General features: G+C 42.9%; 1 protein-coding gene across 14 annotated transcripts in view; it reads left to right on the forward strand.

Moving 5' to 3' along the window:
• The first annotated feature begins 9930 nt into the window (after positions 1-9930).
• The window catches only part of QKI (QKI, KH domain containing RNA binding), a 163200-nt gene continuing 149575 nt past the window's right edge, over positions 9931-23555 (forward strand). For 5 of the 14 annotated variants that reach the window (XM_049114250.1, XM_025422702.3, XM_049114257.1 and 2 more), the window contains exon 1: positions 11520-12100. In XM_049114250.1, coding sequence (XP_048970207.1) covers positions 11959-12100 — 142 coding nt within the window. In that variant the 5' untranslated portion in view covers positions 11520-11958. Of the gene's footprint in view, positions 10079-11498; positions 12101-12868; positions 13528-23555 lie in introns of those variants that run through there. The other 9 variants (XM_025422700.3, XM_025422703.3, XM_025422704.3 and 6 more) reach the window with 5 other exon arrangements.

Here is a 23555-nt window from a genome sequence, read left to right on the forward strand (position 1 = left end):
GTGCAGATAGGGCCCCCGTAGAACAAACTGTGAGGTTTAATTAGCATGAAAATTTTCTCCCCAGATCTGGGGCTTCCTTTGGATTCTTAACGGGGGGGGGGGGGGGGGGGGGGCGGGGGGGGCGGGGGGGGATAGAGAGTGAATGACAGCATGTTGCCGACCACTAATTTAATTCAATGCCAACAAAACAGAAACGGCAGGTCCAAGAACCCCTTTATTTTTTCTTCTCTGAAATGCTTCTTGATATTTTCCTGTGGTTAACATACAGAAACCAGGACCTTTTCTTCAATAACGCAGATCTTACAAACAATTTCAAACACAGCACTGGATCTCAAAGGCCCATTGAGCCACCTGGAACCACGGCAAACTTTAGGATCCATGGGAGGACCAGAGCCGTGTTAACAGCACGGGGTCGAGAGACAGATGAGCTGAACTTGGAGCTAGCAGACGCAGAGTGGTAGTTGTTTAGAACTTGAAAAACAAAACCGCCTGGTGGAGTGTTTTCCTGGTGTTCATTTCTTCCTCTTGCAATTCCCCTTTATTTCTTTTACTACAGTGACACAGTTAATGAACTGTATACACAGTGGAGACGCCTGAATATAGGGTCAGATGAAGGATAAATAGCAATCATAAATCATATATTAAGTACTTTCTTTATTTCTTATTTTTAAGTAGGCCCTACACCCAGTGTGGAGCCCAGTGCTGGGCTTGAACTCATGACCCTGAGATCGAGACCTGAGCTGAGCTCAAGACTCAAACGCCTAAACCAACTGAGCCACCCAGGTGCTGCAATCTTATGTTAAGTGTTTTTAAAAAGCTATATTGAGATGCCAGCTATGTTTCCCATCCAGGAATTTCATGGATGGACATTAACAACACAGTTACAGGAGAGACACAGTGTTGCTAATATGCATACACTGTGTTATAGATAAAAAGTTCTATCACATCACACCAGCAAGTTCCAAGTTTAAGTTAATTCAGGGTGCCACTGGGACTGTGTGGGGAGGCTGCTGGGCTGGTAGGAAATGACCCTCTGACCGAGATGACAAGAGAAAATGGGAGAAAGCAGGGGCAGCAGGGGGGTGAGCAAGTGTGCTTGAGACTGGGTGGGGGTGGGGCAGCCTCAAGAGGGAGGCCTGAGCCCTGAGCTAAGGTTTGTGACATTTAGGGAGTGAGTTGACAGCTCAGTCACCGGACCAGGATTTTGCCTCGGGCAAATCTGCTGTAAAAAAATCAGTGATTTGTTTTTATTTTTGTTTTGCTGTGGTCCATATAGCATAATTAGTGCATAATTGTATAGACAGGTTACAGTAAGTGAGTTGAGTCAAAACAGGTATCAAGAGGACAATTCTTATCAAGTCCCTGTCAGGGATTCAGTTAAGGTTCAGGCTGAATCACGGCCCCCAGGTATCCAAGTGATAACATTTGCCCTTTTGGTAACATGTGAGGCAAATGTAAATTTTGTTCAACATCAGTATTATAATGAGGTAAGTGAGTCACTGAAGCTGGGCTCATAATTATGAAAGTGTTTAAAGGATTCCTTCTTCTTTTCGGCTACCTTGGTGTAGTTGTGTGTACTGGCATTCATCCTGAATGACTCTCTGAAAGCTGCTTTGGTAACGTGAGAACCACGGAGAGAGAAAGTTTTGGCTCCCTGGGTAAACGTTTCGGAGTTGGGTGTATGTGCGGCCGGGTGTGCCGACGGGTCCCGAGGCAGGGGGAGGTCAGCCTCGGAGCTAGTCTTGCGGAAGCCGAGACCTGGACAGATCACTTCAGGGAAGGCCCCGGGAAGCCAGAGCTGTCACTGTATCTCTAGTTGCTTCATATGTGCCCTGATGCAACTGACTTGCGGGAGCCACTGGCGAGTGGATGAGTGTATGTGTCTCCTCCCACCCTGCTCTCAGACCTTAAGTTCCTCAAAACACGAGCTGTGTTTTCCCATGGCATCTGATGTGAAAGGGGGGAGTGCTCGTGGCTTAGCTGCTGAGATGTGAAGACGGCATGGCCGTGCTGAGGGGCCGGCCTGTGGGCCTGTGGTTGTTGGCTGTGGCCACCCTCGCAGGGATTGGAGAAGGCCCTTGAATTTGCATAATGCAGCCCAACGGGTGCTCCGACATCCCATTGTTTAACCTGGAGGTCAGCCTGCAACTGTCAGTGTTAGAACACAAGGATGGGATGCTGCCATCCTGGCTGCTCTTGAACATCTGGGAAGGCAGTGCCCGTCCATGCAGTCCTGGACCTTCCAGGAGGTGGAACTGCCCGGTCAGCTGCTGACAGGGCCAGGAGAGGGATGGAGGCCGCCTCCTTGTCCTCCTTTGTCCCACTGCTCCAGAGTCTTTCTACCACAGAGTCTTGAAGAGCTAGGGGGTCCTGGGCCAGCTTTGCATCTATGGTTTCTGCTGCTGGCACAGCCAGCCTAGGATCAAGGCTCCTTTTCATCAGGTTCTTTGTCCTTTTACTTCCTGGTGTCAGCAGTCCTGGGAACAGGAAATGGTTCGTGCAAATAGGAAGTGACAGGAAACTGATGACTAAGGACTTCTGAGTCTTGCGGATACAATTTCAATGTAAATAGAGTTATTTACACGCTTTCCAAAAACACATGTGCATTGATACACAGGAACTATACGGAGACCTCACTCTTCTTAGGTTTTAAAATGATACTATTCACGGAGGGCTTGCTCTGTGCCAGGGATTTGGCTGGGCACCTCGTGTTCATTTACTCACAGGAACGGTGACACCGTCTTTAGGTTGCATTACCCCATTTTGCAGGTAAGAAGAGAGGCATACATGGTTTAACTAGCTTCTGGTGCATGGCAGGGCCGAGATATGAACCCAGGGCTTCTGTGGCTGCTGGATCTCTGTGCTCAGCTGCTTCCTCCGAAGGCCAGTGAACCCTTCAGGGTGAACGTTTTAGGACTTGGTTTCCTTGGGTGGAGTTTAAAGACAATTCACCTACATCATCTGCAAGGAAAGCATTTCTAAGGTGTGGCAGGTAGTTAGGTATATGGGGCTAAGGTACTATTATTTCATATCTTCACACTGCGGGAGGAAGTACTCACAAGACACCAACTGACCCACTCCTTCCTCCCACCAGGCTCAGGGCTCAGCAGCCTAGACTCCATGGAGGCCTGGCCTCTCCCTTGTCCACATGGGGCGACAGGGTCTGGTTGGGGCCCTTTGATTAAGTGAAAGCTGCTGCCTTCCTGAAATCAGGCACCTACTCAGCTGAAATGGTGGAACCTGGGTAGCTGAGGGGCTGGAGAAGGTCAAGTCCGGCCACGGGTCCCCAGGGGTCAAGGAACCTGGTGCGGAGGAGGGGCTGCCTCTTCTGCACACCAGGGGCCAGAAAGCCCAAGAGGAAGCCGGTCCTGGAGGGACAGAAGGGTTATCGCTGGTGTGTCAGCTGATGGGACAGTTTACAAGCCTGTCTTTGAACTCTTTGAATGCCAAATCTTTTTTTCTTTCCTCATCTCATGATTTAACAGTTTAGTGTCATGATGCTCCCCTCACATTCCTTCTGTTCCCTTAACAGCTTTACCTGGACAGAGAAATGCTTTGGGTGCTGGAGAGGCCCCACCCCACCATCTGTCACAGTTTCAGCGGGCACTCTCCCACTACTTAATTCCAGGCTCACACTATAAATGCAGGGCACCCATTTTAGAACTGTTAAACAAATGTGTTACTCACTTCACCGTGCTGCATTTTATTTCTATCTGAAAAACCATGCTTACAACCAACTGGTATCGAGGAAAAACAGTGTCACCAAGGCCAGTTCACCAAGTTGGGGGCCCTAGAAGATCTACAGAATGTAACTGTAACACATTTTTAAAAATGGGCTTGGACAGAATAATTAGGAAATAGTAAATGCTGGCATCATCAGTATTACTTGTAGAGTTCAGCAAAGGAACGTGAATGGCTATCTAGGACAGAGGATAGAGCAGAACAGAGGTGCTTCTTTGGTGTGAAATACACAGTTTTCCATAAGGCGAATGATTACTCATTTTTCAGCTCTGGCAACAACTTGTTTTTTAAAACATTATTTGGCAGAAAATAGAAAGTAAAACTGAAAACTTTGGTATTTCATTGTAACTGGGTTAATATGATTTACATACATTTTTTTTTCTAAACTTGGATACATACCCAAAGAGCCTATATAAATATATAGGTATATATGTAATATATATTAACTAAAACTTATTATATTGTTATATTATGTATATATTTATTAGCCAAATACTCAATTCAGTTGCAGCCAATAAAAACTAGTAAAACTCAGATTTCATGAAAATATGAACTAAGCAATTTTCTAAATATGCAAACAAGCTGACACAAATGTAAATATTATTCAAAATGTTTTTTGACAATCGGTACAGCAGAAGTGCAGGTGACCCGAGTGGCCGTCAGCCCAGCTGGGAGCAGGGCACCAGGCATTACTCCTTTAGTTTCTGGGTCAGAGGGATTCCTGGGGCTTCTGTGGGAAGGACAGGGCAGTGTAGTTAAGAGAAGCAACGATGCCCTGAGTGGTGTGGAAATAGTTCAAAATTTAAAAACTGACAAACTTTATGGTGCCTACTGGTTGAATATCAGTTCTGTGAATAATTGCTTTTAATTTTATATTTAAACGAAGTTAAAGTGATTCTGATAAAGCCTCTTTGATCTTAAAACAGGAAATTCTTGTTTTCTGACCTATTAAAGATTCAGGGGACTATGGATGTTCTGGCCCCTGGTACTCCAAATGGTGTGTTTCTTGTGGGGTGAGAGGTATCTCACCCTCCAAAATGCTTTTTAGGAATCATGAAATCACATTGCAAAAACTGTTCACATACTAACAGACCCTGAGGCCCCTCCTTCCCCTTCTGTGTTCCCTATGTCTGAAGGCAGATTTTCAGATGCTACTATTTAATCAGGTAAGTATTCTGGGTGAGCAGCTTACACAGCTGCTTGCCTTCCCTAGAGCCCAAGTAGGTCTATGTTTTTCTTTCTTTTTTTCTTTTATTCATTCAAACAAATAACTTTTGAAAGTAGCCTACTTGTAAAGCGTCTAAAGAGTAGAAAGAGGAAGGGGTCTGGAATCTACTCTCCAGGAACTGTTACGCTCTCCTAGTGGTTTCTCCACTAGGAACTCTAGAGGTGATTTTGTAATGTTCCACTTTTTCAGTTGTAATGTTAAAAAAAAAAAAAAAAAAAGGAAAAGAAAAGAAAGAAAGAAAAAAAAAGAAAGACTATTTGGTTTTACCTTTTGTAAATTATAAAAATGTAAGAATTTCAAATATATTGTCTAAGGAAAACCAATATCCAACATGACTTTTATTTCAATAAGGAGTGCAAAAAATGACACCTAAGAATTTTAACTAGAGTTCTTATTGCCATTCAGTGACCACCCATCTGTGTACAGGGTTATCCTAGGTACAGAGGTTAAATTACAACAAAATCAATTTACTGACAGGGATGAGAACATCTTATTCAGTATCACAGAATTTTAGAACTTCAAAGGCTTCCAAAATCACTTAGTTCACATGTCAGAGAGACTGAATTACTTACTTAGTGTTGCACAGATAGAGTGCAATTTTATACCCAGCTTTAGGATAGAGCAGATTTTATACCCAACACAGCAATCTTTTCTCTATAGGACATCAACAGTATTTCAAAGAGCTGTAAGAGCTTACTGTCTAAAAAGATTCAACATGACCACCGAATAGAACACTGAAAGATGACGGACTGAGAGAGGACAGCAGTTTAGTCATTAAAAGACAGAGCTCTAGAGGCACCAAGTTTCATGGCCAGGACGGCCAGAAGTGTGCTGTGAATCACTCAGGACTGAGGGTTGGTTTGAACCCGGTTCGTAGCATTTACTAACTGTGTCACAGGAGTCACATCACTTAAATTGACTCTCCGGGCCTTTGCTTCCTTACTATAAAATGGGGGCAATAATTAACTGAGAGTTGCCGGGTACTCAATGAGATCATAACTGAAGTGCCAAACAATTTGTAGGGACTCTATATATGTCAGTCTTCTTTTTTTTTGTCTCCCCTTTCTTACTAAAAACTATTTAGAATGTACAAATATACGGTAATTACAGGAAAAACGCAGCATTTTAGGCGATAAATTAAATTTTAGTAAAGGATAATGGCATTGGATTAGATGTCTGGGACATGAGCAGGCACTTCCCTTGCTCATAAAAAAATGTTTACTCACATTAGTTATTTAAAACTAACACAGAGAGGGAGCCTGGCTGGCTCGGTTGGTAGGGCATGTGACTCTTGATCTTGGGGTCATGTGTTTGAGCCCCATGTTGGGGGAAGAGTTTACTTAAAAAAAAAAAAAAATAGATAAAGGCAGCATTTAAAAAACCAAAACCAAAACCAAACCAAACACCTACTGCACAGATTATGAATCAAACAGTATCAGTTTAATATGTTAAGAAAAATCTAATTACAGATGCATCCTGGATGAACCAGCTCTTGAAGACAAAAAGACAACAAACCAACAGTCCAGGGGAACACTATGGAAATTATTTTGCAATCATAAACCTATGAATCAGTCTGAAAGTTGATCAAAACAAAATGCATTTTTAATTCACTCTCAAATTTCTATAATTAACAGATGGTTATTTTTTTTAGTTCAAGTTCCTGTTTCAGTGTGGAATGAAGATGGGATTACATGGCACAAGCCTGCATCCTGGCTGAGAATGCTTTTTCCTCTAAAGTTTCATTTAGGGTCAAATGAGTAGAAATTCTACACCATCAGTTAACATTTAACCACTGTGCAGTGGTTTAAGCTAAATGTGAGTATTACATCTGCAACTATCATGTTGGTGGTTTTTAAAAGGCAGCACAATTAACGGAACAGCTGTGAAGAGCAATGCCTTTCATTTTACAAATGGTGCATTTGCACTAAGAGATATATAAATATGCCTCACTGAAAGGAATCCATGTTACTGTTTTAATTGATTCATTTGCTTGTATTAAAAAAACTCCCAAGGCTCTTCTCCATGAACACTTTAGCTTGACATTTGAGGCCAACACAAAACTGGCAGCTACTACTCTTTCTGGAAATTCTTACCCTGCAGCCTGACACTTTCCAGGTTTTTACCAGTACCCCCCACCTCCCAGGGCAGCATCACTTCAATGTCCAGGCCTGGGGTGCTAGTGCTTATTTCCATTCCCGTAGCATTTTGTCTTCAGCACTTGCTTTTATTAGTTAACTTTTCATCGGTTTGGGAAACTAACTCCCGGCTTAGCCTTAGGGGTAATAACAGGTATTTAGATATTACACGTACTCAAGTATTTGTCGATTAAAATATTCACACTTAAAATGTGTCATTTTCAACCTTTTAAATAGTAGCTGATAAGACATCTCACAATTGAAAAGGGCACTTGAGAAATCTAAGATAATAAACAAACATAATTAAGACAATAAACAAAAGATTATAGAAAAGCCCCATTCTCTTGTAGAAAGATTTAAGGATTAAAGATTTAAAAAACACAAACACAAACAGAAACATATTTGGGACACAGGGCCATCAAAGATTGGGATTCTTAAGTCTGAAGAACATTTTAGTTCCTGCAAGAACTCCAAGGTGATGGAAGAAAAAAAATGTTGGAATATTCAAGTTTTCTATTTTATTTTATTTTTATTTTTTAAGTTTTCTATTTTAAATGTCAAGAATAGCAATAAGCAAATAAAGCCAATCATATTTTAGAGAACAGAAGGTGTATTTCCACTCATGGTTAATTACTGATATTAGATGTGGAAACACTTTTAGTGTCCATATATTAGGTGACATAATTTTTCACAGTGAAAAAGCTATTATAAAGATCTTCAAGATGAAGTTCGCCCGTGGGTACCTCGTAACTTGTGACTATTGTAAGGATATTTTTGTAATCATGTGATTAAAGAGTCTTTCCATAGCAGCTTATAAATTTTTAAACTTCCTAAAGGCAAGTGACGTATCCCAACAATTTTTGTATTCCTCATGTACTTGTTATATATTAGGTAATTAATGGGGGTGATATGTACCTAAAATGCCTGAGGCAGGAGTGTGAGAGAGACAGGAAGGAATGTAGTGGATGGATAGCACAGTTGTCTCCAGAGGCATCACCCTGCATGGACCTGGTTCTGCCTGTATGGGATCAACTATTTACTACTCTGAAGCATCAGCCACCTCTCCTCTGAAGTCTGGCTATTCACACCTATCTAAAATGTTTGCTGTAAAGGATTAAAAGATTATGAGTAAGGGGTTTGCACAGTTCCTAATGTTTTTTTGAATATATTTTTAATGAGTAGCTACATGAAACATGCTATTCCAGGTGTTGGGAATTCCAAATAGAACAAAGTAGAGCCTTTGTTCCTGTGGAGTTTACAGTGTAGAGGGGAGGTGAGAGGCAAATCTACCCATAGACAGAATATGAGAGGTAGAAATAAATGCTATGAAAAGAATTAAAAACAGAGGGAAGGGAGTAAGCAGACAGAATACAGAGGGTGTGTGTGTGTGTATGTCCATGCATGTGTTATACAGGGTGGTAAGGGGAATCTTCTCTGATAAGACCTGAGAAAGCGTGGGAGGCAGGCCCATAGATGTGTGGGGAATGCTCTGCAAGGAAAGGAGATACCAAATGCAAAATCCTGGAGTAGAAAGCATGCTGGGCCTGTTTTAGGATGGGAAGGGATTCCAGGGGGAGAGCCCAGTGTGCTAGGGGAAGATTAGAAACAAGGTCAGCCAGGCAGCAGGGTCCAGAGCATATGGGGGTCTTGAAGGCCTTGGTAAGGTCTTTGGGTTTTTCATGAGAGGGGACACATGGACGAACTGTGAGCGGAGAAGTGATCTATGTATACTTGAAAAGGCAATATATAGTAGCTACTATCAAACGCCGTAACCACACGAGATTTAATACATGGGACATGAATATTGATTATTGTTCTTTAACTCTGACTTGGTTTACCTAGATTATAAGAACCAGGGGAGCCATATGAAACTGCAATCTCTATCCATCAAAAATGATGGAACATCGATCGTCAAAAGTTTCATCCTGACTTACTGCACAGGGTTAGTAAAAGTGTGAAGAACATAAGCTTCAGAAAAAAAAAAAAAAATAAGTGGAACTGAATCCCAGATCCAGGACGCATGAGCTATAGGCTTGGGAAAGTTACTTAACCTCCTTCTGCCTGGGTTTTCCCTTACATAAAATAGGGATAATAGCATACCTAAATTACTAGGTTGCCTTGAAGAGTAAATGAGATATACATGGATATAAGGATTTAACACAGGGCCTGGGAGCTTAATAAGTAAGTATACTGATTAAGAAGGGGGAATGACATCTTTTACACTAGCAAATTACATTGAATAGCTTAGTTACCCTTTAAAATGCCTATTCTTTTGCTACTAACCCAAGTTGTTGCATACATTAATTTTTAAAAAGGCAACGTTTTTAAAAATTTTTTTTGAAGAGACAACTTTTTTAAAACCAAAATACCGTTTGCTGCATTTGCAAAATTCATCCTTTAAACTGATAACTGAGTAGGTGAATAGTCTCATGTTTCTGTTAATAACAACGTAAGTAGGAGAACTTAAAATATTTTAGAGTTAAATGTTTTTAACTTTGCAGGGCATTTCTATCTCCTCTACCAAAGTAGCTTAATTTTAGAAACAATGTTCCTTAAGTGAACAGAACAGAAGCTACATGGTACTCTCAAAAGAGTGTTTGTTTGAAATTCAGCTCGTTTCAATACAACTCAAACTTAAGTGTTCCTCAGAATTTCTACGAGGCAAAATTTTAACAACAAAAAACACCCCCACGTAAGCTCTTCCCAGTTAAAACACAGAGGACATGATTAGCCGATTTCAGCCACTTGTAGCTCTCACCACGGTCAGCTGGCCGGTAGGTTGTCACAATAGGGCTTGCAGAAAAATGCAGAGGCAGGTTTTGAGACTGACATTTCTATCGGCCAGTTCCGAAGCCCTTCCCAAGCAAACCTAAATGTCCGACTCCGTCACGCCGCAGGAAAGCCCTCCTGCCCACCGTATCCTTAGGTCTACGCGTGGGCACATGTGCATGTTGCCTCCCACCTTCCCAACTAGGTACGTGATTTTTACGCGGTTCTGCGGCTGCACTTCCTAACCCGAGGCTGGTGCCATCAGCGACGAGCGCAGCCTCGCCCGCACCGCTCACGTCCCCTCCGCGTCTCGCGCGGCGCCAAGCTCGGTCCTGCCTGCAGCGGGCTCCGGAGGAACGGAGGCTGCGCCGCGGCGGCCTCGCTCCCCAGCGCGTCCCGCCCCCGGGACAGGTAACCGCGCAGGTGGCGGCGCCGTCGGGGCGACGAGGGGCGCCCACGCGGGACCCAGCGCTCGCCAGGCTGTCCCGCAGCGCGGCGCTCGGAGCCGGAGGAGGCCGCGGGGACGCGGGGACGCGGGGAGGGGGCGGGGGTGGTCGTGCGGCGCCACCGACGACATCGCCGCGGCAAGGAGGGCCCAGCCGGGACGCGCGAGCTGCGGAGAAGCAGCCGACGCGAGGCAGCGAAGACGCCGCAGCCACCCGCCCCGCCCCCGCCCCCCCCACGGCGCGCCCCCGCGCCAGCCCCCACCCGGCCCCGGCCCCGGCCCCGGCCAGCCCCACGCAGGCGCACGCAGGCCCCGCCCCTCCCCCTCCGCTCGCGGGGCCCCGGCAGGGGCGGGGCGACCCCCGGAGGGGGCGTGGCCACCGGGCTCGACGCGCGCACGCGCTCTCGGGCCTTACGGCTACGTGTCGGGGCACGTGACGCCCACCCCGAAAGTCCCCCGTGAAGCAACAGGACGTTAAAAAAAATTCTTTTCTTTGGGGGGGGGGGAGGGTGTGAGAACGGACGACAGTTTTTCTTTCTTTTTCTTTAAACAACAACAAAAAACTATAGTAACGGAGGAGAGAATGAGGCGTGCGGCGGCGAGCGTCCCGCTGGCGAGCCCTCACCCACCGCCACAGCCCGGCCGCGCCCGCCAGACGAGCCGGCCCGGCGGCGGGGAGCGGGGAGCGGGGAGCGCGGAGCGGCGCGGCCCTCACCCCGCCCCCAGTCCAAAGCACCGCCACCCGCCGCCCCCGCCGCGCCCCGCCGCCCGTCCGCCCGTCCGCCCCGCCGCCGCCCCTCCCTCCGCCCGCCGCGCCGGCGACCCCAGCCCCGGGCCCCTCTCGGGCCGGCCACCCGCCGGACGGAGGCGGGAGGCGGCGGCGGCGCCCGGGCCGGGGTCGGCGGCGGGAGGAGGAGCGCGCCGGCCGGGCCCCGCTAACGGCCGCCCTGCGCGGCCCCGCCCGCCGCCCGCCGCCCGCCCCCGGCCCTCCCCGCGCCGCCGCCCCTCCCCCCGCGCCGCCGCCGCCGCCGCTGGCAGCGCCGCCTGAACTGAGGCGAACTCCGCCGCCAAGTGAGTGAGGAGGAGGAGGAGGAGGCGAGGAGGAGGAGGAAGAGGAGGAGCGGAGTCAGAGCGCGGCGGCAGCGGCAGAGGCGGCCGCGGCGGGGACCAGCCCAGAGAGACCCCGAGCCCGCGGCAGAAGCGGCGGCGGCGGCTGAGCGGGCGCGACCAGCCGAGCGAGCGGCGGCGGCGGCGGCGGCGGCGGCGGCCCGGCTCCTCCTCGTCCGGCGCCGAGCGGCCCGCGCCCGCACTCGGCCCGCGGAGACCCGCCTCCCGCCCGCCGGCCTCGTGAGGGACGCGCCGAGCCGGCGGCCGAGGAGCGGCGGCGGCGGCGGCGGCGGCGGCGGCGGGCCGGGAGCGCGTCGGGCCGCGGGCGGAAAGTGCCTGCGGGGGCGGGGAGAGCGCGGCGAGCGCGCGGTCCGGCCGCCCCGGCGCCCGGCGCGGGAGCGGAGCGGAGCGGGACGCCGAGTCCCGAGCGGCCGGCGGCCGGGGCTCCCCGCCCCTCCCTCCCTCCCTCCTCGGCGGCGGCGGCGGCGGCGGCGGCGGCGGCGGCGGGCGGAGTGAGCTGCGGAGCCTGGAATATGGTCGGGGAAATGGAAACGAAGGAGAAGCCGAAGCCCACCCCAGATTACCTGATGCAGCTGATGAACGACAAGAAGCTCATGAGCAGCCTGCCCAACTTCTGCGGGATCTTCAACCACCTCGAGCGGCTGCTGGACGAAGGTGAGTCGCCTCGGCAGCCGCTCGCGGCCCCGCGCCCCGGGGCGGCCCATCTCCCCGGGACCCGACGCCCGCCGGCGTGTTGGGAGGGCGGGAAGGTCGCGGCTGGCGGGGACCGTGCGCCCGGGGACCCAGAGGCCCGGGCGGGGCGCATGGAGGCGGCGCCGAGGCCGGGCTCGCGGGGCGCGGCGGGCGGCGGCGGGCGGCGGCGGGCGGGCCGGGGCCGCGGGCTCGGGCGGGACCCGCCGGCGGGACGCTCCCCCTCTCCTCCCCCCCCCCCCAGGCCCGCGACCCCGGGCCTTGCGCCGCCGGCCTCGGCGCCCCGGGGAGGCTGCGGGGCGAGCCCCCTCGCGCCCCTGGCTTCCCGCCGCGCCTGCGAGCACCGCGACGGCCCGGAGCGTGGCGGGCCTGGCCGGGAGGAGCCCCGGAGGAGCCCCGGAGGAGCCGGCCGCGCCCGGCCCGCGGGCGCCTGAAGGACACCGGCCCCGGGGCGCTCCCCGGGGGGCTCTCCCGGAGGCCGCGCGCGTTCCCACAGTGGAGGGTCCTGGGGCCCGCGGCTGCTGGGGAGTTGGTGCGGCTTGCGAGTACTCGAGGGGAGCAGCGTGGGGCCGGGCCACTGGAGGGAATGTGCCCGAGGAGCCCCAAAGTAGTGCGGACCGAGCCGGAGGCCGGGGCAAGATGACAGCCGAAAGCACTTTTCGTCCTTTTGTTTGGGGAAGCGAGAACTGTTGGGGAGTTTAACTTCACTTTGGGCGCGGGGTGGGGGGGGGGTGAGTACGAAATACCGCGAGGACGAGTCTAAACGTCGTCCCGACTCGGAGAGAACTTCGGCGGAGAGCGAACCCAGGACGCCGCTGCCTCGCTCTGTAGGATGGACGTTCCGAAGGACGGGGAGAAGAAGGGGCAAAGTTTGCAGAAAAGCTTTGTTGGCGGAGAGCGGAGGGTTGCGAAGAACGACAAGATTAATGTTGGCCGACTCTGGGATTCCTTTAACAAGTTCTTGCTTAGAGCAGTGCCCTGGACTGCCGAATTCTAGCAGCTCTGCTTTTCTGTGGAAGCCTGGAGAAGACAAAATGACCAACAAAGTCTAATTTGAAAATCGAGTACTCAGGAGGTTTTCTTTTTTCTTTTTTCTTTTTTTTCTTTTCCTGTCTCAGAAGCATCCCTGGAAGACTGATAAACTGTTTTATAGAATTGAACCGTGGATTTTAGATTTTTCATAGGAATTTCGAGATCTTTATAGAACTAGAGAAAAGGAATCTGAAGCTTAGAGAGTTGGAATGTCACTAAAGAACAAAAGACCGGAAATGTCTTCGTGATTAAAGATGGTTAAAGAAGAATCCCGGGATCATTTGTTGTCAAGAAAGTCCTAGAAACAACTTTCAAAGTTCGAGACTGTTAGGTCTTACAGCGTCCTAGCTATTGCTTACGTATGTTAGACCGAACAGCGGTAATCCTCATCGGAATGGGCTTTTTTCCCTTGTTGAAATAGCAAATCTGTTAATTTTATATTGCTCCAGAAAAAACTTGAGCTGTCCCTTTAAGGGGTTCTGCTTTTTCTATTTGTGTTGGCATTTGAAAGATTGTGGAGGCAGAAAACTTTCTGGAATGTCGAAAAAAAAAAAAAAATTGCTGGAACTATTAAATTGAGTATTTCCAAATGTGAGCGCTAAGGGGCGCCAGTTATTTTTTTTTAAACATGAGAAATGTTTGGAGCAAAATGTGTAATATACTCAATAATTTGATCTATATTATATTTTAAATCTGAATCACAGTAGATCATTTTGCGTGTCATTTCGTGTTCATAATACACTTACCGTATTTATAATATATAGTTATAAACTCAGAACACATTACGTAAAATTATGGGAACAATTTTATTGCATTTCAAAAATGATATGTCTTTTCTGCCTTGGTATATTTTGGAAATTTTAAAATTTTAATAGTATTTGTTAAATTTTCTTTATTTAGTACAGTTTAGAAGGAATCTTTCATTGACATTAAAATGAAATGTGTCCTCACAATATTTAGAATTAATTAAAGTTGCATTAGTCTTTTAATTACAATGCTGAGTTCAATCAAATGACATAGGAGTTTATGAAAAAAATTGAAGGTATTTCACTTTATGTGTATCTTATTTAAAAACATAATTTGAATTTCTCTGATTAGTTCTGAAAGACTTCTCACCTGTGCTTTTATGTTGATCTAAAATCTTTAAGTGATCATTTGGAGTTGTTCCTTGTTAAAAAGTTTCTAACGTTGGCTTCAATAATTTGTAATCTTCCAAATCTAGAATTCCACTTAGGTCTTTATCTCTAACAAAGGTTTGTTCATTTCTCTGTGGTTGGAAATAGTAACTATTTGCCTTTTAAAACTTGGGAGACCACTAGCTGAGGATGATACATTCTAAGTAATTTTTTTTTTTCTCTTTTAATGTGGTTTACTCCATCTCTTATCTTGGTCTATCTAGAATTTTAGCCTTTCCTCCCCAGGGTAAGTAAAGATTGCTTGTGCCGTAGCTGGGATGTTTAAAATGGACAGCATAATGACTAGGAAGTTTGATTGTTTTTTTATCAGACCAGTACAAACATGCAGGAAGAGGGGCTATTCCTTAGTGTGGAATAAGCTGCTTCCTCTAATTGTTAGCTTTATTATAAACTTAATTTGACTTCAGAAAAATACTGATTTTTGAAATGTATCACGTTTTTTTTGGCCAGATGATTTAATTCTGAAAATTTGGCAACTTGCTTTACCCCTTTGTGACCTGTCATTGTCCAAAACAAATTAATCAGGACTTCTGTTTGTGGTTAGGAATTACGTTTTCCTTTTCCATACGATTGGCGGAAAAATTTTTTCAATTTAGATAAAGTTACATGTTTTAGATAAAGTTACATGTTTTACGTTGATAATCAAGATACTGGACTTAAAATAGGTGTATTTTCTGATAATGAGAAATTTTGAATGATTATTTAGGAATTCTATTTCAATTTTATTTTTATAGTAAGCTTTAAAGAATTTGCTTGTCTGAGAATTTTTGTTTGGCTAGTTACAAATTTGGGAGTTATGTGTGCTAGATTTTTTTAGTTGATTAAAACTTAAATGTTTTAGATTGAACATTTTATTTCCATGCCAAGTTAACCTTTAGCCTATATTTTCACTATGGACACTGCTTTTGGTTTTTGGATTTATTTTTTGGGAGGGGGGAGGTAGGGATTGTCAGACTTTCCTCTTAAGTATCTTCAGTTATTCTTTTAAGTTATGAATGAGGTCTAGATTGGCTCACTCAAATAAAGGACGTAATTTCAGTTGATTCCAATGCTTAAGAATCTTTTGTTGAAGATAAAGATGATTACACATGAAACTGAGGTCTTAAAGCCTTAAACTGCTTTCTGGAGAGAAGTTTCCAAACCGAATCCTGGGACCATCCATGGGAAAGAGTAGTCACTAAAAGAAGTTTTTTATTTAAAAAAGAAAAAACAAAAAAAAACTTTCTTTGTCATGAAAATGAATGCAAATTCTGTTTTTATAGAGTATTGCAATTAGAATTGAGAAGGCTACAAATGAAATCAGTTAGACTAAAAAAAAAAAAAAAAACCCCATGGGGGAAGGGGATGAACTAGGGATTTTAAAATCAGATGTTGAGTTTTCATTTTTTAGGCAGAGGAAGGTTAAAGCTGCTGATGGGAAAATTAAAAATGCATGGTACGGTTTATAAGTAAAGCTAGCCTAAATCTTTTGTGAATGTTTGAAAAATTAGTGTGTGGCTCAGAAAAAGTGAGCAAACATGTTCAATTACCTTCTGTTTTGCTGATTTGAAAAATGCCTGTTCATTTTCTCATGGTCTTTTAAGAGGGTTGGTAATAGATTTTTCTGACCTCAATTTTCTTACCCTCTCCCTTAAAATGTGGGCAGAAAATATTTCAAATTAAAATTTGCTTTACTAGTTAACGTTTTTCCATATTAATGTTTATTTTCATTATGCATTCAGTATTGAAAGTATCTTATCGTAGCCTCGGTTTTCTTACACTTCAAAATTTTTTTGTAGGGGAAAATCTTGCTTGTCTACCAAAGCTTTGATTCAAAAATTATATGGCTATTTTTTGGTATTGAGAGGAGTTTTGCTGTATAGTTTATTATGATTTTAGTGTTTTTTTTTTTTTTTTTCTGGGTCACTGTTGACAGTACTCAATCTCTGTAACAAACAGATTTTATTAAGTTGAAGTAATTGTTCTTTAGGAAGAAAGATTTTGCAGTTGTAAGCTAACCCTTTGAATTAATAGTGATGAGAAGGATAGGATATTTATAATCAGTTATTCTTTTTTTCCTTACCCAGGAGGTGTCACCAGCTCTGTAAAGTAATAATGGAAATGATAACTTGTATCCTAGGTCATTTATTCTACATTCATTCTGTACTTTTGAAGCTTTAACTACCCCTTGGGTAGAATATATACTCAAAATGCATGCACATTCAATGAAGCAGAAGGTGATTCCTTTTTCTTAACTATCCGGTTTACATGTTTTGTAGTAAAAGCTGTACTCCCAAGGATATAACGTAATTAATAGAAATAGGTGTCTTTGCTAATCTCATTTGCTAGTGTGTTTGGTATAAGCACCTTTTCTTAAATGGCTTTGGGTATATAAAGTGAAAATAAGTTAATTTGGCTTTTTAAGGTTTTGTACACATTATATTTCTGTTTATTACCCACTCACTTGCCACTGTCCTGGAGCTGACATCAGTGCACTTGCAAAGTGCATCAGTTTTCCATAAGAAAAAAATGGCTTTTTATTTACTTCCTGTGACAAAAGACAAGTGTGCTCCCTTCGTCCCCCAACACATGGATGCATGTTGCACGCGCGTGCACACACACACGCCCTTTCTTGGAGCATTATTCACGTGCTCCTTTTTTGAAGCCAATATGTTTAGATTTGTAAGCGTTTTGTTTTGTTTTTTGACCTTTTTGGCCTTAATTAATACCAGTGTGATCCTAAGGACAGCTTTTTATAATCTGACTGGAACATCTTTTAATTTATTTGAGAAATTTATTCTAGTTAATACAATTTGGTTTATGATGGTACAATAATAAGCAAAACTTGTCTTTCTCTGTTGGAGATGGAAAATACTTTGCCATTTTTGAGTTTTATTCATTTAATAATTTAGGTGACAGTCCACTGAGCAACTTTCTGCTGTTGGCAGGCCAACTATTATGAATAGATCCAGTGATCTATTTTAGGGCCAAGGGATCAGGATAGTGCAAGAACTTGTGCCAAGAGGTCAGAATTATATTATGCACCAACTTTTTATTTTGTGATTGATAGGACTTCATTATATTTTCTGATCCCTCTCTCTCTCTCTCTCTTTTGACATCAAGCTAGTGTATTTTTCCCTTTCGTAGGAACTTTTAGGGAATGCTTATACCCCTTTTAAAGTTGACATTTCAGTTTTGGGACCCCAAATAGCTAGGTTGTTTGATTTCTAAGTGAGATTTTTACAGCTTTTTTTCATTTAACAGAAAGCAAACATAGTATTAAACTTTTCATAGTGAATGCATTTTGTTTTGTTACTGTGACCATGTTACAAAATTTGACTGTAGATATATATGATCCACTGTGTGTTAGGTACTTCTGTCTATGCATTTATCATTGTACTTCATGTTGTGATATTATTTCTCTTTGTGTGTGTGTACCTTTGTTCCTTGAAGGAGCCCACCTCATAGCCTGGCACATGTACACTATCGGATGTTTGTTGAATTAATAAGTAGGTTGACGTTGTTAGCCTCTCGATTTCTGTTTTCTCTGAAGTATGGGATTAAGCCAATTATATAATAGTTGGTGATAGTTTGGGGCAATTAGAAAAAAAGACACATGTATTTTTTTTAATGATATTTTTTAGAAATCGTACAATATCATTTGCAGTGCGAGTTCTCAAGAAGCTTTTGTCTTCATCTTACTTTAGTACCATTGGTGAGAATGGGAATTAGAAAGATCAAATTGCTTTACTTGGGCAGTAGTTTTCAGCCAGTCCTTACACAAATTATACCAATCCATAAGCAGAGAGAAGCTGTCAGTGCCCATCTCAGCTCTTAAAAGTTTTGGTGTCTGTGGCATTATATAGGTGAACTTTTTCCCTAGTCACTTACCTATAAAAGTCGACAAGTCAGCTGATATGTAGGTCTTGTACTCTGTAAAACACAGTATACGGGAAAGATTCCAGGTCCCTAAGTGCTACTTTGATGTGTTCAGGATAAATAAGGACTATTTGAATGGTTTTAGTTTAGAAGAAAACAGTATAAACATTATGTGGCAGTTACAGTAATTTAACACAAATAATTTTTTAAACACAGGTGTTTCTTTAAGCTAATTCGAAAGTGCCATTACTTAGAGGATGGTTAATAAGAGTTTTTAGCTAACTGAAACTTTTAACCCTCTTAAAAAGCAGTCGTCTTACCTGCTTTAGCCCTAACAATGTTTTAAAGTAAATCTGTCATGAATTTTTAACAAACATATTGCTTGTCGAAGATTAGGATTTATCCAGAATTCTTGTAATTAACGAGCAAATAATTGTACTCAGTGGTTTCATAATTTCTTCAGTTTCGCTAAGCAGCGACTCTAGTTTGAATTTCCAGGAAGCCTATCAGGTCTAGCAAAATTTAAAAAAATTCATGTTTATAATGTTGCCTTATATATTGATTCTAACCTACATATTTTGTTAAACTAAATTTTGTGACTAGTGAAATGAATCAATTTTGTAACATTTCTATCATATTATGATAAAGCAGAACTTGTCAGTTTGAATGCTTTTTTAAGAGTACTGAAGTATCAGAAAAATGTCAAAATGCACTTAAATCCGTAGAGTAGTCTCATGTTAACCTGGCCATGATACTAAAGAAAGGGCTTGTGTGTGTACACACATGTAGGCACACCTGTATATGATGGGAGACATGCATTAAATGTGAACTGGCCTTGAATCCTTGAGAGTTGGCGCTAGGGCTGATGAAGTTCTAGAACAAGGATGGTTTTCGAAGTAATGGAATATCTGCTTGGCCCCAGGATTGAAATGATTATTTATTAACAGTGGAAAGGGTCATTATTCGCAGGTCCTAAGTTAAAAGACCTTGCCTTTGGCTTTTGTGCAGGGCAGGTTGTTGTAGAGATTGGGCATGATCATCTGGTCAGTTATTGGGGAACTTTTGGCTTTTACGCTAACTTAAGAGTTTAGAAAACTTTAATAAAAATGCATAATGCATATATATACACACACACACATATTATGTTTAGGGGTGCTGCAAAATGCTGGTAAAAAGCAGTTTTATGAAATTTTTATTTCAAGGTTTTATTTATTCATGAGAGGCAGAGACCGAGGGATAAGCAGGCTTCCCTCAGAGTAGGGAGCCTGATGTGGGACTCGATCCCAGGGCCGTGGGATCACAACTTGAGCCACCCAGGCGTCCTGAAATTTTTCTTGGAAACCTTTTTTTCATTAACTCTTACTGTCATTTTATGGGGTCTCAGAATGGTTTTACAAAGAGTATTTGAGATGTATATGTGGAAAAAAAAAAAAAACATTTCTTGGATTCAGTTTAGTGTAAGGAAAACTAAAATAATATCAAAAGAGCATTGAACTTCAGAGCTGCAAGGGACCTGAGAGGGGAAATCTTCACATTATAGGTGTAAGAACTGAGGTCTAGAGAGGTGACTTTGCATCTCAAGGCAAGGAGCATCGGAGTTGGAGCTTGATCCTCGGTTCTACCTTATGATCTTTTTGGTGAAGCTGTTACTCCATAGTGGAACTAGAGAAGAAAAACCCAGAATAGTTTTATGTGTTAAAAAACTGCTGTGTTGCCTTAGGTCACGAACATGAAGACAAAAAGTAAGTGGGAATTTTGTTAATTTGTGCTATGCTGGACTTGAGCAGATACTGGTCAAATTCGTGGAGCCAGAATTTTTTTTTTAAAGGTAAATTTTTTTGATAGTTAAGAGGCTAAAAATGAGAAAGTAAGGGTGTTTAGAGGATTTCAGCTCATTCACTTAAACTTGTTAATAACCATAGGTTAGTCTTAATTCTTTGGTAGGGACAAATCTAGTGTGTATTTACTATTATTGGTGGTATTATTATTATTACTCCAGTTGCTATTTTTAAAGCCATTCAAGGAAACCTAACATTTCTGACTGGAAGATATAACATAAAGGTTTATTATTGCTAGGTGATTCAAGTCAGGAATATACACTTGGTTCACTTTTACATCAGCTTAGGGTAGTTAGTACCATAGGTAGCAACTCTGTAAATAAAGAGTGACTGTCAGGAGGTGGATGGTGATAAATTGAATGGAAGAGGGAGCTGTACTAGTTGCCGCCGCATCCCATTCTTGATACCAATATCCGATGGATCAACTGATTCTTTAAAGTATATTTGAAAATAATTAAGTATAAACTATAGTCCTTGCTTGCTGTGTTACAGTACTTTTATCACTGAGAGAATTGTTACATGGTAGGTAAATAAATTTTTTAAGAACTAAAATTTCATACCAAAGCCAAATATAAGGTATTTGGAAATTAACTGTACCTAGTTCTTACTATTGTTGCTGCTACCATCGTTGCATTGAGGTTCCAATTTGTCATGACAGGTATTCACGTGTTAACTGTGTAATATGTGTATATATACATATGAACATGTGAGCCAGCACAAAGATAAAAATGATTTTGTGTTTCTGTCCATACACTAACGAGACCGTGTTGCAAGTAATAAGAATTCTTTGGCTAGTAGACATGAGATCTAATCATGAGTTGGCAGTTAACTAGTTTGGTGATCTTGGGCAAGATATCCAACCTCTCTGAACCTCAGATACTTCATGTGAAAATGGAATTAATAACTGCCCTGTCAACTTCAAATTAAGATATTTGGAGAGTATTACCTGCAAAAGAACTTCAGAGACTGTAAGGTGGCATCATCTAATTTTTGTTGATATTTTTAGGTTTTTGTTAGGATGGACAAGGAGATAAGCAAGGCAGCTTTGTAGAGGATGAAAGAAGAAAAGAAAAACGGTGTAATTTATCCATATGAGTATCTATTAGTTTTTATTTTCATGAGAATTACTCACTGCTAGCATTCTGATAGTTGAGACAAAGTACCTTTGAATTGAAATACCTAATATTTTTTGAGAAGTAGGATCTGACTTGATATTAATAGATGGTAGAATTTAATGAGGTGATTCAATTAATGAGGGAGGGATTTAATGAGGGAGGATGGAGGATGTTCCTCGAGAAGAGAAAGTGCTGTATGTCAAAATAGTGGTGATGGGAGATTGAAAGATTTTCAGAAAGTGTGTTTAAACTGTTAGTTGGAATGGCAAACGCATGCAAAGGAGAGTTAGAGTTAGGAGCAGAGCCAGCATCCTAAGTTCGGGCTCTACCATGATGGGCCTTGAATGTTGGGATGAACAGCATGAATTCTATTCTGAGTTTTGTAAGGAGAACCAGTCAGTGGAAGGCTTGTATTATTTTGGGGTGTCATAATAAACTGTTTGAGGGACCAAGTAACAAGAGTGTAGAATATATGAGTCTAAGGAAGTAGAAATTGGATGCATTATGAAAGGTTAAGTGGTTAGGTAACTTTTAAATAGTTCTATTTTTATTAAATATTTTAAGAAAATACATTTTGAGTTTTATATATTTTAGGTCTAAGCTCTCTTTAGACTTTTTTAAAGAATGTGTTATAGCTACAAATAAACATAGAAAAAATATTTTCCTTACCCACAAGTTTTTATGTTAATCCTGAGGTATTGAGAACATGTGGAGCTCATTTGTATAGCTGTCAGCTACAATTTTGGTTACTTAGAATTAAGCTTATGTGTGAATTAAAGAGAATTGAAGAAACTCTTTGCATTTGGGGTGTCTTAGAAATTCTTGAATTGATATGAGTTGGAGGAAATTTTGTCCCAGTTTCACTCATCTAATATTGTTGAATCTGGATGTGTTACTAAATACGAAGATTTTTGAGAACTTCATTATTTTCATCATCTATTGTACTTTATTTAACTATTTTTTATGTTGATTGTTTTAATTGCAGGTATCTTGACATTCCATTTCTGTGTATTTATGTATCTCTTAAAAACTAGCATTTTCCTTTATAGCAACATCACACTGAATAAAATGGATTGGTCCTACACTTAATGTAATAACCAGTCCATAGTCAGATTTCTGTAGTTATCCCCAAAATACTTTATTTATTTATTTATTTATTTATTTATTTATTTATTTATTTATTTATTTATTTTTATTTATGAGAGATAGAGAAGCAGAGAAAGCTACAGAGATAGCAGGAGCTGGGAGGAGAGAGAGAGAGAGAAAGAGAAGCAGGTTCCCTTCTGAGCAGAGAGCCCAACACAGGGATTGATCCCAGGACCCTGGGATTATGACCTGAGCCTAGGGCAGATGCTTAACCCACTGAGTCACCCAGGTGCCCTCCCTCCCCCCCCCCCAATATTTTTTTATAATTGGCTTGTTCAAGCAAGAGTCTGACTCAGGACCCCACTCCTTGAATCTGGTTGTTATGACTTTACATCTTTTTAATTTAGAACCATCTTTTTTATGGCACTGCTATAACTTCCTTATTGGAATTGTTCTTTTATGCTCTGTATATCTAGTGCTTGGGAAGTTAGGTTTAAAGGATGAAATAGATTCAAGTGTACATCAAATGTGATGCTATGCACTTGATTTTGCCTCAGGCTGGGGGCACCTTACCTGGTTCCACAATTAGTGAAATCTGGGTTAGTGTGGTCATAGACTGATCCTCCCTCTGTAGTTAGGTAAATCTTTCTTTCACCAGCAGGTAATATATTGCTATTCTGAAAATAGTTCCTAAATGGAAAAGCCAGATAGATGCTCACTCTTAATTATTGGTTGGTTCTTGAAGTTAAGTGTGGGTTCGTAGTTGCCTCAAATGGTGACTAATGAAAAGGTTTTATTTCTAAGTAGTTGCAAAATCTCTACTGCAAAGTTTTTCTCCTTAAGAACTCTTAATGGTAAGGAGGTTATGTTCCAGCAGATGGAGATACTAGTACATAAAAGACAGTGTTTAGTGATTAAAATTTGTTGAGAAATAACCCTTTCACCAGAATAGGAAGTTTTTTCCTTTAAATTGTAAGAGGAGAGTTGCTCAGGAATATGGGAAATAACAATGATTAAATTTAATATTTAGCAGTATCCTGTAGATCAGTTGTGATATTTCTTTAAAGAACTCTTTTTTTTTTTTTGTTTTAAGAAACCATGTGTTAGTATGTTGACTATAAAATGTGACTGGTTTATTTTTTTTATTTTTTTGTTTTTTAAAGATTTTATTTATTCATGAGAGAGAGAGAGAGAGAGAGAGAGAGAGGCAGAGACACAGGCAGAGAGAGAAGCAGGCTCCATGCAGGGAGCCCGACGTGGGACTCGATCCTGGGTCTCCAGGACCATACCCTGG

This window comes from Canis lupus, chromosome 1 (genome assembly GCF_003254725.2).
Source record: "Canis lupus dingo isolate Sandy chromosome 1, ASM325472v2, whole genome shotgun sequence".
In the NCBI taxonomy this organism is placed as follows: domain Eukaryota; kingdom Metazoa; phylum Chordata; class Mammalia; order Carnivora; family Canidae; genus Canis; species Canis lupus.